General features: G+C 36.0%; 1 protein-coding gene across 7 annotated transcripts in view; it reads right to left on the minus strand.

Moving 5' to 3' along the window:
- Positions 1-856: 856 nt before the first annotated feature.
- Positions 857-18,441, minus strand: part of LOC124166984 (hemicentin-1) — a 316,617-nt gene continuing 299,032 nt past the window's right edge. For 2 of the 7 annotated variants that reach the window (XM_046544736.1, XM_046544733.1), the window contains 5 exons: positions 17,466-17,537; positions 14,711-14,850; positions 9,920-10,558; positions 7,118-7,823; positions 3,998-4,059 (listed from right to left, as the gene is read on the minus strand). In XM_046544736.1, the coding sequence (XP_046400692.1) occupies positions 7,119-7,823; positions 9,920-10,558; positions 14,711-14,850; positions 17,466-17,537 (1,556 nt within the window). In that variant the 3' untranslated portion in view covers positions 3,998-4,059; position 7,118. Of the gene's footprint in view, positions 2,379-3,997; positions 4,060-7,117; positions 7,824-9,919; positions 10,559-14,710; positions 14,851-17,465; positions 17,538-18,441 lie in introns of those variants that run through there. The other 5 variants (XM_046544734.1, XM_046544740.1, XM_046544737.1 and 2 more) reach the window with 5 other exon arrangements.

Here is an 18,441-nt window from a genome sequence, read left to right on the forward strand (position 1 = left end):
ACCCTGATAACTCGAATCTCGATATCTGGACACTCCGGGGAAAATCGACAAGCCTTACACATTTTTTCTCACATCTATAACGAATTTTTGGGGGGACTCGGGCCCCCTCAGGCCCCATGGAGTCACTGTCTCTATACACCCTCTTCAACCTTTTGTGTCATGTTTCCAACCGTCACATTCTCACAACAAAGGAACTCAAACACAGCGCTTGACCGACATGAATTGTATCCGCCATCTTATTGAACTGTTGCCACCTCACCACAATCAGTATTGTGTTCAAATAATTGTAATGGAAGCGGGAAGAATGCTTCTATGCACTCCATTAATTGGAAGTACCTTGAGTTCTGGAGACAGGAAATTTATGTGCATTAGTTTCTGGAGTCAGGAAATTTATGCGCATTAGTTTTGGAGTGCCCTTCAAAAAATGCTCGTTATCATTTTATTACCACATTTTTTTACTGCCGCCTCACTGACAGCAGATCAACTTAGGTGGGGCATGGAACTTACCAGGATACTTCTGTACACCTCAATTAATCTTCCAGGAAAATTCTGGTCAAAATCAATACCAACCTCTTTTGGAGTAACAATTCTTACATGCTTCAATAAGATATTGATCCTCAAAGTATTATATGTATCTGTTGATTTTTTAGTTGAAGATAGGTATTTGTTTTGCATTCATGATAATTTTAATTCTTTGTCCTCATTTGTTTGCTGATTTTATTAACGTTCTGAATTAAACTATGCATCATATCCACATTTTAAATAGAACTGTTCCATCTGATGGCACCAAGGAAAACAGAATTAAAGCAAGGGAATTTTGTGTATGAAATACTTTCTAAATCTAGATACTGTCTGATTTCCAAGTAGTCTTTTAAATTTTATTAAGAAAAGCAAATACGTTAAAAATACACAACACCTCATGTATGTAACACAAAACATTGTATTTTTTATCTTCCAAAGAATCCACCATTTATTAAGATCTCAATCATCTCTCATTGGTTATAAAATTCTTTGGTGGTTGGGACAGATTAACAACATGGCACAATGTAATTGTTAATTTCAACTCAGCTGTTAAAATCTTTGGGCACTATTAAAAAGTCTAACTTTTTACTTACAAGTGGAAGCCGCGATACAATAATAATAATTATAATAATAAAGAACAATCTTTTCCACACGCATACGCACATCCACAATTTTGTGATATCGCAGACACTTTTCTAGCAAGTGGCATTTTCACACATCTTTCACAGCTCTTTTAAAAAATCTAATTCCTTGCTTCAAACATGTCTAAGGTTAGCTTAAAGAAGACACAACCTACAAAGAGCAGACGCAATTTCAGTTTTTTTTTCTTTCTTAACCCCACTCTCTGGTTAGCTGCTAAATCTCTCTGTACAGCATATTGTTTTATAAAATCCCTCTTGAATAATAGTATTTCTAAATAATTTTTTAAATCTTCTCTTCATCACACTCGAGGCACATAGCCTCCCGGTAGCACTCATTGTCACTGTACAAAACACTAAATGTGGGATGAAACCCTAATGGTTTTTAAGTCTTGCACAAGTCTCTCAGCCATTGTAAATCAGTCACCACCTTACTCCCCCCACTCTACTTCACGGATTACCAGCTGTAGATACGTCCGGGGCCTCTTGTTCAGCCACTTGATTGGGCCGAGGGGAGCAATAGGGTCACAGTGGAAGCCAATAATAGGTGGTAACCAAAATGCCTTGCATCCAAAATTTCATGCTTAAGCCTTTGGAGGGAGACGTTTTTCATCAAACGACTGCATACCCCCAAGAAAAATTCTCTGCAACACCAAAATTAAAGACATGGCACATGACATCAATTATGCATATTTCTGCTATTATGTATCCAGTCACAATTAAAAAAAAGGTCACCATGATTGCAACGAACCTCATCGTAACACCTATGAAAGTTCATCACACACAATGAAATTTTGATGCTATTAATACATTAAAATATTGATCAAATCAAAACCATCCATGAGAAAAGCAACACCATTCTATCAGAAAATCAATAAAGCATTTCTTTTTAAAAAATTCAACATTAATGACAAATGAATAACACCCAAGCTTAACAGCAATTGAGGCAGATCACAGCAGGGAAGTGGTAGAAGTGCTCAGTGGCTTCTCCTCTGAGTTTTTCTCTTCTTTGGGAATAGCGGCTGGGCCTCGGTTTGAATCTTTGGCAGGCTTCGGGGGAGGTTTGACAGGAGGCGGACTCAGGGCTGGGGGCGGAGAGGCAGGAAGGCCTTTAGCATCCTTGGCTGCGTCGATGGAGGCAGCCTTATAGTTGATGGGCCCATAGGATCGGTAATCAACATCAGCATAGACCAGGTCAGTGTTTTCTGGCTGGAAAGGCTGAAACAAAAGTCAATATTGCTAAATTTGAAAGAAGAAGGGATCAGAGAGAATGATTGGTACATGCAACATGGAATATTTTTTTAAAATATCCTAGTCCCTTATATTCTCACAAAGGGAAAATTTTTAATAAGCAATAATGAATTACTTGAGTTCCTTTCATTAAATACTACATCCATGTTATTTCCCTTGATATTTCACTCCTCCCACTGGGAGCATTATCAAGAGAACTGCTGTTTGCTGTCTTTTTCTAAAGCCTTTGTTGTTACCTACACCCTAATCATTTAAAGAGCCTATTTTGAAGGAACTGTAGATTAAAATCACTTTTCCAATTTAAAAAATGCTGCATTCAGCCTTGAGAATGGGCAATGAGATATATCCTTCGAACAGTTTCTTAAGTGAGTTTTCTTATACCATATATATGTGAGCCCAAGTAAAGTTTAAACAAAAAGGGACATTGTTTATGGAAGCAAGTAAGTTTACAGAAAACCTGCATTTGCCACTCAAGGCTTATTGTTTATACACTGAGTTGGTTAAGTTCAGATAATCTTTGAAAAAAAAGGCCGGAGGGAGGATAAGTCAGTCACCTTTTGCTGTTACAAGCATTTTAAACAAACAAGCATCAATCCAACAAATGAGTACTAGTTTTCACTTCAAAATGAATTTAGATTATCTATGGTAATTTACATTACTTCCTACTTTTATGGTAATTACTATTATTACCAACAGTCAGCAATCATTAGATTGGTTTGATGCAACTTTCCACTCAATTCCCCCACAACTAATGCGTATTCTTTAATTCTTTCTCAGCAACTTGAAACCACCTGTACATCCACTCCCAGAAATGCTCTTCTGATTAGCATGTTTATGCATTAGAACTACGTATTTATATTTTGAGACCCTGTCCCAGTTTAATGCTTTACAGTTTCTTATTAACGTTATGGAAAATTCTGTGATGCCCTGCGATCACTGTGCTGCATGCATCCTTTGCCTTCATCAGGATACATACATACTTCTACAAGTTAATTTATTTCTGAACTGATACTCCTTGATTTGAAACGTTTTACCACTGAATATTGTCAAAAATATGTACATGAAAGATGGAAAATTTGAAACAGGGAAACCACCCCTTGCACTATTTAATGAACCAATGCCTAATAAATGCATGGAATTACAGCCAGAACTACCATGAAAATCAGCTTTATACATATTACATCATAATGAAGTTGGAAATGTGATTCTAAAGCAACAGTGATAACCCAATGCAAATCATTTTTATAATATTCTCAACCAAAAGGTTTATTCATTCATGCAAAATTTCCATTCCATTAGACACACCTCAAGGTTAATTGAGAAAGACTGTCTCCACTTCAGAAAATTTATGTAAGGCCAATGATAATACAAAAAATTTCAATTGGTAATTTACGCATCAGAGTAAATAGATAAAATAAGACATTTTCAAATTGTTGGCAAGAAGTATCTGGGAGATTAAGTACGTACACATAGGCATTCATGCAAGTACTTGGGAATGGTAAATGCAGTGCTCAAAAGCTACCAAAAATCATGCTTTCCTGTTTATCACCAGGGTTTTAATTGAAAAAATCCATTAAAATAAATACCATTATGTAATCTCAATCTCCTAGTAAATATAAGTATCACTGGCTTTAGTTTTCGGCTCATCCTGTAGAGAGAACAAAATAAAAATAAAAGTTACTACAGCTATCAAAAATAAAAAAATGGAATAATTTGTAACTTTTGAGCACCTAAATTCCCCATGCTGTGTGTTATAATGAATGCTTGTATAAGTTTTGTTGTTACATACTGAATGATCATGAGTAGCCAAAAAATTTAATGGTAAATCTATGCTAGTTTGCAAAAACACAGAAAAATAAAATGAGTAGCCTACTTAAAAGTTAAGCAAGATTCTATCAATGCAGCAAAATTGTTTTGTTGAATTTTCTTGAAAATATTTCAAATGACCATTGAACTACTAATATACCTTGTTCCAGTTGACAAACATTATGTATTTTACTCAATGCCAGACAAGCTTAATGGCTCTAAATATGAATTAGCTGATGCCTAACAAGATATTGTTTTATATTGGTCCATGTAAAGGTTAACTCTGTTTATCTGCATTTTTTACTTCAGTGATGATTAATAAGAAAAAGAAAACAGCAAATATTATGTTATAGAGGCCTCATTATAGATCTGAAACAAATTGCATTATTATTACGTCAAATGTGTGGAGTATAGTTAGTTGCAACCCTTCCTACCTGGTTCAAGGAAAGTGAAATCATCTCAAAATAATGTTTTAAATCAGAAATATATGAAAATACCAAAACTTACCATTTGACATATGATAGAAACAGATAAGGTGTGATTTCTTAATGATGTATAGAGCCACATGGCCCAAGCATCTCACGACAATGTTCAGAAAGTATAGAATAAAATACATAATTCCTTAGCCTCAACTGAGCCTGTCTAATCAACCATCATAAATATATTTCTCCATTTTATTTCCTGACTAACCTTTTCAATGTGAAATTGGAACATTGAAATATTAGAAGGAGTAAAAGCACTAACTGAATGGAATATAATATAGCGATGAGTTACAAATTTATTCTACATTCATATTTCAATTTTGAGGGTGAAAAATTCCTCTGCATATTGGTTTTTAGAGATTTATTCTTCAAAACTCATGATCTAGGATGCTTTCTAAGTATTTCGCACAATATGGCATCCAGGATGTAGCAGAATGACAGAACAGCAACCTGAAATATGCAATGTGATGGTGTCTCAGAAAAGTTGGCTACGACCTAAGGCCCAACTGCTTGGCTGGCCCCTAGTCTGCAATAAGCATGTGCAGTTTATCCAGAGTTAAGAGTCACCCAGCTCAAGCTACCTCAGTGGTTACTAAGGAATCATACCTTAACATGCGCTATGTATTTTCACAAACTTATGCTTAGGCTTTTGGCATACTGGTTAAAACAAGAAATAAGCCTTCACTTGATCGACTGATGATGAATATTTTTGCTTTAAAAATGAAGGATTTCTTGTCTTCAGAGCCTCTACATACACCTGTTTGTGGAATATGTGAAGAGTACTGATACTAATCCTTCACAGACTCAAACCTCAAACCTGATTGACATACTTGAATTGAACATTCAACGCCAAGCTTGGTATATAGTAATGACTAGGCCAAAGAAAATTATCTGCATAGATAAATAGTTGACAACTTAAGAAAAAGATGGTTCTCCTACCCCAATGTGCAAATTTCACATGTCAAGGAGAGGGACTAATATGACCTCCCTGATAAAGCCAAATTTTTGAATGATGTACAAAGTAAAGGTCATTATTTTATTCAAATTTGTAACTTCTTCTCTTACTCAAATGAATAGGATACGTTCTAATTTTCCCACTCTAACTTGACTGAAGTTTAGTGCAAATATTTCACATGAGGAAAAATCATTTATGTACCTACTTCTGGGTTCAATTCAAAATCCCAAAAATTTACAACAAATTCTCATATCAATTAATTTACAAAGGAATCTTCTCTCACTGTAAATTTTTGCACATTCTGTTATCTTACAGGTGATCCTATAAAGAATTTCTTCTGGGCAGCTATGTAACTGCTATTGTTTAAAATTTGTCTATAGTAAATTACTTCACATTCATTCTATGGATTTAGATTTGGAACTGTGATGTTATATGCATGAAACATGCCTTCCAAGTGGCATTGCATATATGTATAGTAATGAGCAGTATAGTGTGGCTATGGGGGGAGATGAAGGGGATAAAACCCCTCCATACTCCTCTTAGAACACCTCTATTGCCTCTCTATAAAGATAATTTACCTTCATTTTAATGATAAAAATGAAAGAATAATAACTTTCTGTAACATATGTATACTATACAGTCACGCTATAAAACGATATTTAGTGTTTCACTGCCTGGTGCAGTGTCCTATTCAACCTTATCCCACCCTCCAATGCCAAGTCCGACTTATGCCATCGGTAGTGTACTACCATATCCTCTGAAGATGGCAAAAGCGATGAAGATGCCTCCTTAGCTTTAGCAGTGGGAGCACAATGAAAAAATATGGAGTATTATCATAGAGTAAGTACTTATTATTATTCTTACTCTATGGTATTATGCACATCTAAATGCTAAGCCGTAAACAGCCTCAATAGGCATTAGGTGGGTGGTGTTAGGTCACCAGTCATTTGTAATGAATATAATGCAAAGAATTTAAAGGGAAAGAATTAGGTGTGCATTGTGAGTGATATGACTACCTGAGTTCAGTTAGACCCAGAATTTATTGAAGTCATTTACTATTTCAGGGAAAAACAAATACCTATACCCATACATCTGGCAAAATATCTCTCTTGCAATATCACCTCTGTACGACCTTGAAATATTGTGCAGTTCTAAGATGATTTTCTTTGTATAACTCTGAAATATGAATGTTCATAATAAGTCAATCAATCGAAGCCCTGAATGCAGTCTCCAGGGTCTCCCAGCCTAATTCATGTTATGTAACAAGATTTGATCTAATTCTTCTAAACAAGGACTCTAGTTCAAACCCAGATCAGAGCAAATGATTACTCTTCTGATATAATTATGCTCTTTACAGTCACTAATGGGTGACTTTTTGAATACCTACAGTTGTCTGGTTGAAAAATTCCTGAAACCAACTGAAATAAGTACAAAACAAGTTACTGTAATTCTCACAAACCTACCTCAAACATCTATCTCTTGGCCGACATCATGAAATTTGAGCACGGCATATTCAGTAGAGTTCCTGTCTCCAACTGACGTTGCCATGCCCCCCCTTCCCTTGGCCATCGGCCCTCCACTTGGATAGCCGTTAGCCCTTAGGGATAGGTCTGCATACATGATACCACCTGCAGCTGACATTGCAGTGGTCGCTGCACTGTCATTATATGCCGGAATATGCTGATTGTTACCTCCCGAATGGTGGTGGTGGTTCTTTTTCTGATGCGGGAGTGTATGCATGGATATGGGACTCTCCGCTGCGTGGCGGTGCCGGTGAGTCGAGCCATTGCCCGCGTAATGGTCCACGCCGTTCCGCGTGAGGGAGTTGGTGGCATTTGCGGGCCTGTTTGAGTGCAAGCTCTCCGTCGCCATGCGCCTCGGATCGCCCCACTCCCTGCTATGGTGGTGCTGGGGTTTTGGGCGGAGGATTTGCTGAGGAGGGCAGGACTGTTGTCCTCCTGGGGGACACAATGTGGGCACTGGGGCTATGGGGGTCAAAATGGAACTCTCGGCCCCAGTCCTGCCAACCCCTATCCCCCTCGAGTTGGCGTGCGAGGCGCTCCGATTGCTTCCCCTATGGAGACTACCACAGTTGTTGCTACTTGGGTGTTGCTGCCACTGTTGGCCCATGCTAATGGAGAATGGACTAGTGCTGTTAGTGGAGGTGACCTGTCAAACCAGGTAGCATGGGAGAAAGACATGCATTTTAATTCACACACAGTCAAGTTAGGTAGAGTTAAAATGTTTAACACTTTGAGTGCCATGGATATGTTTATCATGCTGGCGCTTAGAATACGTAATGGAAGCCAAAAAGCTAAAATTTAGATGATAGATTATGTAAGATAAAAGTAACGAAATGAGGAAAATTCAGCTTTCCTTTCAGGGAAGTCCTTGCTTCCATGTGAAGCACTCAAAGTGTTATGCAAATAGTTAATGTCACTCAGAACATTTCATACACATTAGCAAAGGCAACAAGAATTAATTTCAGTTCACTTCGTATTTGTTAGAGAAAAATAGGTAATGCAAGACAATGTAATGTAAGACAATGGGATATCACACTGGTCATATAAACTCTATAGCATCCAATTTAAAAAGCATTGAAATACATATGCACCTCCTGATATGAAATGTAAATGCATTAGAATCAGAATACTCATACAAGTATTCCACGTAAACATGTAGTAACAAATGAAAAATGAATGCACAAATGAATTAAAGTTTGTTTCCCCTCTAATTTACCCACAGAATTACTAGACTGCACCTATGGTTGATATATCAGAATATTTATTCAAGTCCTTCATGTTTCACAACATTTATTGAAGTCACCATGTATAAATGGCAATTTAAAAAAGCCTGCGACTCGTACATTTAAATTTATCAAGGGTCAGAAGTTGCGATAACAAGTTATGGTAAAATGAATTTGTAAATACATAACATTAATGGGGGTAGTTAACTAATTGTTACAGAGCTTTAAGTCCAGAATGAATTCAACCCAGAAATGCAAACTGCTACCAAACAATTTTAGGTATGTACTCAATAAATTGAATTCCTAAAATATCCATTTACCTAACATGAATATGCAATAGTAATAATTTAGTCTGTCGGCCAAAAAAATTATATAAATTTCTGAAACACATTTATATATAGCTCAGGTGGTTTATTTTAAAATAAACTTGGAAGTGTTAAGGACAACATGGGGTGAAAGATATTTTCTCTATATCAAATCAATAATTCTCTAAAAATTAAAAAAATATATATTGATTAAATTCAGTTACAATTAAATTTCATTAGAATGAAAAATGGAACCATGGAAAAAACCATGGAAAAATATTTCTTTTTGATATTCTCAGGTGGGTAAGTTGATCTAGCACTGCTGACAACATTGTTTTGCCCTCAGTGTGTTAAGTGAAACTGAATCAACCCCCTGAGATTCACCCAAAACAACACATTGGACAATCCATTGCTTGGTAAGCAATTTTTTTCAAGGATTTATGTATGAACAGCAGTATGTAGGTGAATAGAATTTAAAAAATTTGACTAGATAGAAGCATGCTAAGCAATACACACATATATATATATATATGTAGTAGGCAAAATCACAGAGGGTATCCAAGGTTTTAAAAGGGTATCATAAATTTTTGAATATGCCATAAATGACAATGCACCACTTTAAAATAGTATTCAATAATTTCAAGATGGATCGCTAAAAATGATTAATATTAGTTACAAATTAGATTGGAAATATGTGACAAGAGGAAAATTGATTTTTGACTATAATATACACAAGCTATTAGGTAGTGTTCAAGTATTATGTATTCACATTTTTGCCCTCTACTCTCCCCATAAAGCAAAAATAAGCATTTGCCGAAACCCTTACCCTACTTGCTTTAGAAAGATTTTTGATTTTTTAAGTTTGGTGTTCATTACGGAGGCCAAATATTTTATATTCACATTTTTAAAGAAACACTATTTTTTCAGTGATTGGCTAGCAATATTGCATGATTCCTACATAGGATAATATTGAATAAGATAAGAAGCAATAACTTGCTACTGTCTAGTCTGATGCTTGCTGTTAACTAACTTGTTAACTACAAACTACCCCCATCCTCTAGGATTGTTTACATAATACTTGAACTTCCCCTAAGTCATCTAATTCATGAAAAGTCAAATACTTATCACATTATTGCAAAAGGGTACAAATACACAAAACATGCTTTGGCTACAAGTTAATGCAGCAAAATAAAATGAACAAATACATAACTGACCTGAAGCCTGGAAGTCTCTAGGGTATTTTTGGGTGCAGGTACATTCTGATAGGTGTGCTTTGAGCGTAGCAGGGTGCCAGTCCTGGGAGCAGGTACAGGGTGGGAAGAAGTGGATGGGGAAGAGGGATTGCCAGCCAAGACCGACTCATTATTGGCTTGGGTCGAATTGGAAGTATGACCCTCATCTTGCCTAGCTTCTCGTTCATCTTCGCCATCTCCTTTCCCTCCCGAGATACTGGCAAGATGGCCAACGGCCCTGGAGCGGAATCGCTGCATCGTGCCATGGCCCAGCATCCATTTTGACCAAGAGAAGGATTTGGCCGGAAGGTTGGCCCGTTTACGATCTCGAGCAAGTCTCATTGAGCTATACAGTCTGACTGACGTGAGATTAGACCAGGGTAAAGGTTTACGCCCATTTCCGGCACAACTCCGCGTGGAGCCATAGCCTGAGGATGCAGCACGGCTTGATTGGCTTGGGGGTCTAGTTGGGGCAGGTTGGGTGATACTCGGTGGAGGTTGGGGGATATTGCTTGCTGGCTGTTGGTTGGTTGGTTTGCGAGGAGGTATCGGGGGTGGGTCGGAGTCATTGGCTTGAGAGCTCAGGTTATGTGAAGCACAAAGTTTTGGTGGGGAAGGACACTGCAAAGTATAAAGAAAGAAAACCATGCACAGGCAAAATTTTTAGCAAAATATAAAGAGCACACAGTAAAAGGATGCAAAACAAAAGTAGCAAGCTAACACAAAAAGTCAGTGCTTTTGAACACACAAACTCCCTAAATAGTAATCTTCAGGGGTCCATTCTCCATACAAGCTATGTATTCTAGATTTCCTGGACAGCCAGTTATCAAGCTGGTTGAGTAGGTTACCCTGCGTCATTGTATGTGATGAAGTCAACTTTCCGGATTAGGTTTCCTGATTAATTATTGTTCTTTCCATGTAAGTTTTGCCAATGTTGCAGTTAACTTTTTCACTGACCTGAAGAAGTTGACAATGTCAGTGATGCTGTCTTTCTAACAATAACGAATGAATGTTGAGGAAATTACTGAAGATCTACAACTTTTATCTAAGAATTTATTAATATTATCTTGCCAAGGCATGAAAATTCAAGAAAGAAATTCCTGACAGGAAGTGACAAATTTCACTGTACATTAAACACTTCGAGCCATGGCCCATTTGGTGTTTAGAGCCAATTAATATAAAAAAATTTCTTTGCAATGGCTTTCCTTGGTTTCTTTCCTTAAAAGCAGTGTCACAACTTTTTAATCTATTATTTCTGATAGATGGAGCTTCACTTCATCAATACTGCCAAGATTCCAAACAATTTGATCACCTCACTAGTCATAAGGGTATTTCTGTATCTGCTGACCACTCTTTAGCTTTTCGGCTCAAACTATTCCTTGAGGAAGACAAAAGTTTACTCTCCCTTTAAAACATAGTAAAATAGGTCCTTTGCAATACAGAGGATGTACAAATCTTTTTTCCAATTGTGTACAATATGCTCTAGAAGTCCAACTTGAAGAGGATAAAAATGAATGATTTCCATTGAATCAAATCGAAGAGATGAATACAAAAAAAATTCGTCAACTGATCCACAAAACCCGATCAATCATCCTGAGGAAGATTTTTTTGTGTTGGTTCAGCATAAATAATAGATTTCATGAAGTTATGCCTGATAAAACCTTACACATTTATTCTTTAAAGTAATGCTTATTGAATATGACCACAGGCTTACTAAAAAATTTGACCCTGTGATTATAAGATTGAATGGCCAGGGCCTTCAAGAAAAGGGTCTGGAGAGGATTGCAGGTGTCTTCTACTTGCTATGCCCATTAAGAATCCTGAGGGTTGGTCTCTTAAGAACATTTCCTCACTGAGTGAGAGACTAGTAATGAAGCTGCCTCAGCTAAAGGGTTAAAAGAGTCAAACCCCTGCTTATTATGATAACAGAGGATGAACTTATCAAAATGAGTATTTCATCCTACTTTGTCTCCTATTTGAAATATATTCCCTGTACCATTTAGCTCAATTTTTATTTTTATTTTCTTCCACCCTGTGGGTGCTGAATTTAATACAGATTAGACTCTCGTCAATGCGAACAAAGTTATTACGTATTCCTCGTTATTACAAAGCAATTTGTTGGTCCCAATGACTATCCAATCTGTAGTAAAAGAAACGTTATTACGAAATTTTTGTTATTAAGAAATTACAAACCTCAGTCCCGATCCCGGCGGTTACAAAATGAACTTTATTAAGAAGTTCCGAGAAAAAGCAACGGCATTTAGGTTGATATACACAACGCTACGTAATCATTGTTAAGCTACGTTTATGTGCTCTTCTTGTACTGTGCCCAAGAGCGTCAATTTTGGTTCTTTCTTCAGAAGGAGATACTTCAACTGCACGCAACATCATGTAATAAGCTTCATTCCTGGGGAATTATGGTGACCCATTCATTAACGCTCGTAAATTGGACGTACAGTTGGTTACAATAAGTTCATCCTCTTCCTAAGCACATTGGATTTATGAACTTTCAGGGATTTTGCATTGAGAGAGAACATTCGAAAATTTCAAGCGTGCCGGAAATTTAAAATTTGGCGCCTCTGAAGTTTGCCGATGCGACACGACGTGGTGTAGAGGAACTTGCACTTTGGGCATAATCTGAGCAAAGTAGCATTTAATCCGGTGTTTTAATCCGGTGTGAAGTCAGGAACTGATTAGCGTTTCGTCCATTCTGTCTTCCTGTGGAAAGTGATTTTTCAGCCCCAGCTACGTTGCAAGCTAAATCAGTTCGTTACAATCGCGAGTTAGCGTGCGATTGTGATGAAGTGTTGCATTCTGCAGGATAAATACTTGATGCCTTGATGCCTTGATGCCTCCTTGATGCCTTGTATAGGTTTATCAACTAACGAGAAAGGTCTCGGAATGCATCTTCTTCGGTTATCGAGGACTTACGCAATAATTAATGGCATATATTATACTCTTGACTCTGAAGATTATAAGTGCGGGAGATTGAAGAGACAAGAAATTTTCACAAAGTAGGTATGTTTTTTTCGATGATTCCTAAAAGAAACTTTCATACGAACTTCGTTATTACAAACCTCCAGTTTTTCGGTCCTGTGAACTTTGTAATAACGAGAGTATACTGTAAGAAAATCCTGTAGAGATTCATCATTATCATTAGTCAACAATCCTAAGATTGGTTTAATGCAGCCCTCCATTCCTATCTCCCATCTGCTAGTCTTTTCATAGCAGTGTATTTCTCCTCTTTTAGATCCTTTATAACCTGTCCTATATAACTCATTCGGGGCCGTTCTTTGCCCTTCTTCCCTTCAACCTGTGCTTCAACCATTGTCTTCATTAGGCCATCATGTCTCAGAATGTGGCCAATTAAGTTGTCTTGTCTTAAGGTTTTTAGGAGACTTCTCTTTTCTCCCACTCTTCTTAGTGCCTCCTCGTTACTTACATATAGTTAATCCATTTTATCTTCTTCTTTCATGCATCCTAAATAGCTCCAAAGCATTTCATACTACATGTACAAGTAGGAAGACTATTATAGCCAATTCTACTTTTTGCTGCATATTTTCCTGGCTCAAGCCAGCGATCGAGATAAAACAGAAGTTCATTCTCTTCATAGAGACATAAAGAACTCAATTCTCTTTCGTAATTCTCTCATTATTTGAAAATATGAGAAATATTCATTAATAAATATAAATTATCACTTGTGCATATGTTCATAAAATTGATAATTTTGAGCTGTCCTTTGAGCTACCTCATACATTGGGATGTATATGGTAGGTAGATTTATTAATATATTCTGAGTCGAGTCAGTGATTATTACCAAAATATGATATAAAATTTTGCTGTCCATAGAACATTACATCTGTCACTACATCAACACTATTGTGGGAGAGACATGACTAACATTAGCAGCTTATCTTAAATTAATTGGTAGATACAAAAATGACAAGGTCTTAGAATAACATTGAGTCTCTCTTTGGGCTAAATCAAAAGAAAACAATGGCAAGGAAAGTACTCATCCATTAATTTTTGTCTTTCTCAAAATGTATCTCATTTGATTTATACATATTAATATTGCTGTGACATGGCATATATGCAGTAATAAAATCAAAGTAAATTTTTCAAATTAAGTTGTACCACAATTTGAAAAACATACATAATAAATCACTTAATGGCCTCCCATGAATCACTTCATTATCCTAATATCTTTGCCTAAAATCTGATTCAAAGCTAGGAAATTCCTAATGCTGCAAGTGGCTACTTAATTAGCTGTTGTATTCACAGAGGATGTAACTATTTCAGTAATACTATTCCCAATAACTACTCAAATGGCTCAGGGATAGAAGCAATATTCCAGAACTCATTTCATAACTTTATCAGTTGTTTGGTTCATCTTAGTAAATTTGAGCAGCACTAGTACACATGAAAAAGGTGCCAAAACTATTGTCGATGCATGATGACTTCCATAAGTTGGTGATTCATCAGGTAAACACAAACATAGAGTGCATTTAAACACACATAAAAATTATACACAAATAAATGGTGCAATATAATATTCAGAATCTATATCTTTTGAGTTTTCCCATAGCATTCTGAGATTTAAAACTAGCTTAAATGAAGCATGAAGACTGAAACGTACTAAAACAAAATAATAAATGAAACATGAGAGTTTATAACAGTGCAGAGTACTCTGCTCTACGTGATTGGACCAGCTAAGGTGATCACCGTGAGCTAATCTAAGTTTTACTAAAGGTCAATTTAGGACATCAAACATACCTTATTTGGAGGGTTTTGAAGACCATGGAAGGGAAGATTTTCATAAAATGCTCTATCATCATCAGGCTGACTCCCTCCCATGTTACCATCAGGTGTTTTTCCCTGATTGGACTTATCTCTGGTAGCTGACAGGCTGGGGTCTGTATAAATGAAATAAATCATGTTTAGATCAATATAGAAAAGAAAAAAAAAGCTAAAAAAAAGAAAATACAGGCAAATGATTTTCCATGTACTTAGGCATGGTTACACAATAAATCAAGACTTATGACTTAATGTGCCAACACATGAATGATTTTTTTGGATTGCAATTGAACGTGTACAAGAACAAGGATCAAATTAGAACAGGTTCATTTTCTGATTACATATGTATTCATACAGGAGAGGTGGTTACTTGGTACCATATCGTTGTCTGATATGAAAACAATGAAAATAGGAAATGGGCAGTCTCTGAAAAACCTGCTCCACACCACTGAGATTTTAACCCGCCCCATTATGTGGGAAGGCCTTTACCCACCACAGAAACTCGATCCATGTACATTTAATGTTCATACATTTACACATTAACTTATGCATGTTAATTTAAAATGTTACCAGGCCTTAATATCAATTTGAAAACTCATGGTCCAAAGAATTGTATAAATATCAGCAACAAAGATTTGAACATTGGTAATGTAATTCATAGAGTAAATGATGACCTACAAAACCAACTACCTTGAGGATGGAATAACAGATACTTTAAAATCTTGTACTTATTAGGAAAAAAGAGTTACCATCAACTTAATTCATAAGAGTTTTGATTTAGTAGATTGCAGTCAATTGAACCTTAAGTACCAAGCAAGCATGAAAAATATAAGTACCCTAAATTCCCACAAACTTTGGAATAACATGAAAATAAGTTACGCCATCCATTCATTGAGATGAATTCATATGAGCAGAATATTATATGAAGTAAAGGTCAAAATATCAACTTCTTACTTTTTGTAGGAGCATGTAATATTTCTCTTATGAGTACGCATTATCTCATACCAATTGAGCAGCTAGGTTGCCCCCTTGTTAAATGGGGGAAAGTGAGATCTAGAAAGAATATGAAGCACATGTGGTCTTTGATGATTATTTTCAGGGTTATTTCCGCGTCGATTCATTTTCGGCGGACAACAGTTTCGGGCACGTTCCAGCTCCCGTCTTCAGGTCCAAATCGAATGTGTACAAGAATAAAAACGAAATGCATAATAAATTAAACATGAGAGCTGATGGGAGCTGGAACGTGCCCGAAACTGTCATCGCCAAAAATGAGTCAAGGCGGAATTAAACCGGGAAATCAATCATCAATTTAATCACTGCGGAAGCCTCCATAATAATCACATGTGGTATTTAGTTTACATATCGTGAATCAAGTGAATAGTAAAGCATTTTATTGGAGTAAATAACTTTTAGATTCCAAGTATATACCTCAAACAGGTTATGGGCATGTAGAAAACATATTCAACGACTGAAAAAAATTATAGTGGCATTGCCGTAGGTGACTGCTTGCAATATTCATCTGAATCAAGTTTGTCCTGAAGTTTGGTATTGGGTATAAATATCTGTTTGTAATGGAAGAAGATCTATGAAAAATTTTACTGTTAGACGGGAGAAATGTTTTCCGACTATGTACAGTTTTTTAGTGAAACTTTAGTTTGACAAGAACGGAATGTTTCCTCACATTTAATAAACATTGTAACACTTATTAAAAGTTTGAATGCCTGCTCCAACAGATACAGCAGAGGAAAAAAGAGCCACGAAGGAGAAGAGAAAGAGAAATGATTAACAAAAAATGCAAGTGCTTCATAATTCAGTGAATTCAAGATAGGACGTTTTATCTGGTAAAAGACAAGAAGACGGTGTTCGCTGATTGGAAGTCTCTGAAATAAAAGTTTTTGATGAGCATTTCCAACCCATCATCACCCAGTAGTTGAGAAGTTGAGGTGTGTGAGAGTATGAAATTTTCATATGCTATAGTTGGCAATATCTCGTACCAATGGATTGGTTAGGGTGCCCTCTAATAAGAAGAGAGCTAGTGAGATCTAGAAAGATTTTGAAGCTCATACGGTCTCTTTTACGTATTCTGAATCAAGTGAATAGTAAAGCAATTTGTGGGAGTAAATAACTCTTTTAGATTCCTAATATCCATCCCTCAAAACACTTATATCTTCTTAATTCTATGTGCATCTCATCAGTAGTGGATAATTTTTATGGGAATGGTATTGATGAAATTAGCTAACCTAATTGGCAATCGATATTCAGTCTAATCAATGATCATGGAAAGCCCTTCAGTAATTGCGAATTGCTAATTGTCAAAATGGAAGAATTTATGATGAAGCAATTTTGGGCATTACTTAATATAACTCAAAACAAGACAATGACTTTGAATTGATTTGTATACTTAAATATATAGATCGAAAAAGGATATATAATAACTAGGATTTAGTAAAATATAGTTTTTGCAATAGAATTAAAAGTAACATGTCCATCACTTCAATTTCATTATATAGATACAAAGAACAACTCTTGACATTCATACAGGTAGCAAAAGATTCATATTTTTACATATCTACTTTCAGTGTTTAATAGGGGAGAGAAAGATTATGCATAAGTTACCATTGAAACATAGACAAATAAATTAACCTCCTGTGAGCATGCACTAACAATAAGCCTTGCTTTTTGCATTAAGGGATGAAAGAAAATCCCACACATATACAAATTAAAAGCAACTTACCTCTCCCAGCTTTTTTGCGCTTCCTGGAGGTACCACGGTTGCTTTCCCCATCTAATTTCTTGAAGGTCACCACTACAAAACACACATTAAACACATGCAGTATTATATATTCATGCATACATCATATGTATAGCATGTATATGCATATCAAAGCATATATATGCATAGCATGCACACATATTTAAACAATGACATTTGGTTATACACAAGAACACATGTATCTAGTATCAATAATTACATCATGAAGCATGCATTTCTGCACAGTAAACTCAATTATATAACCTATTTGATTAATTTAACATCAGTATGGTATCCAAAACTGCTCAATAATAGTATCTCATCAATGATGCCACATGATGGCATCTTAACAGCATGCTTTCTTGATTGGAACAAAAATATTACAATGGTGCAATACATATATATATTGCTATTGCTTCATGTATAACCTTTCATCATTACAGGTCTACTGAATGGTAACTGGCTTCCAGGCAACCCCTTTACTAAATAAATTTTTTAAAGATTGGTTGGAAGAAGTAATTAGATGCATGCCGATATTACTAGGGCATTTGATAAACAGGGATAAAATCAAGAAAACGGGCACATTCATCACTTTGCCAATTGAAATGCAATGTTCAGATCTATTCCAGTCATCAAAATCATGACTTCAGCGATGTCATGGCTAGAAGAGACATTATAAGCCTGACATGATACTCATCTACAAAAGTGTATGGTTATAGAGTATTGGAAAGTGTAATTTAAAATTTGGAGCTGTGTAAGGTATGATGTCAAACTAACAAGAAATTGATGCACTGAATTGTTGAGGCCTTTACTTTGTAGAATTCCATATTTAATGTTTGGAAGGAAAGAAATTATTCATCCAAAATAATGTTTATTAGAGGTAATATAAAACCTTCGTAGTATGGGTAATAAAGGCAATTCAGTAACAAGATAGGAACATAAAGAGTGGATCATAATA

This window comes from Ischnura elegans, chromosome 10 (assembly GCF_921293095.1).
Source record: "Ischnura elegans chromosome 10, ioIscEleg1.1, whole genome shotgun sequence".
NCBI classification, from domain to species: Eukaryota; Metazoa; Arthropoda; class Insecta; order Odonata; family Coenagrionidae; genus Ischnura; species Ischnura elegans.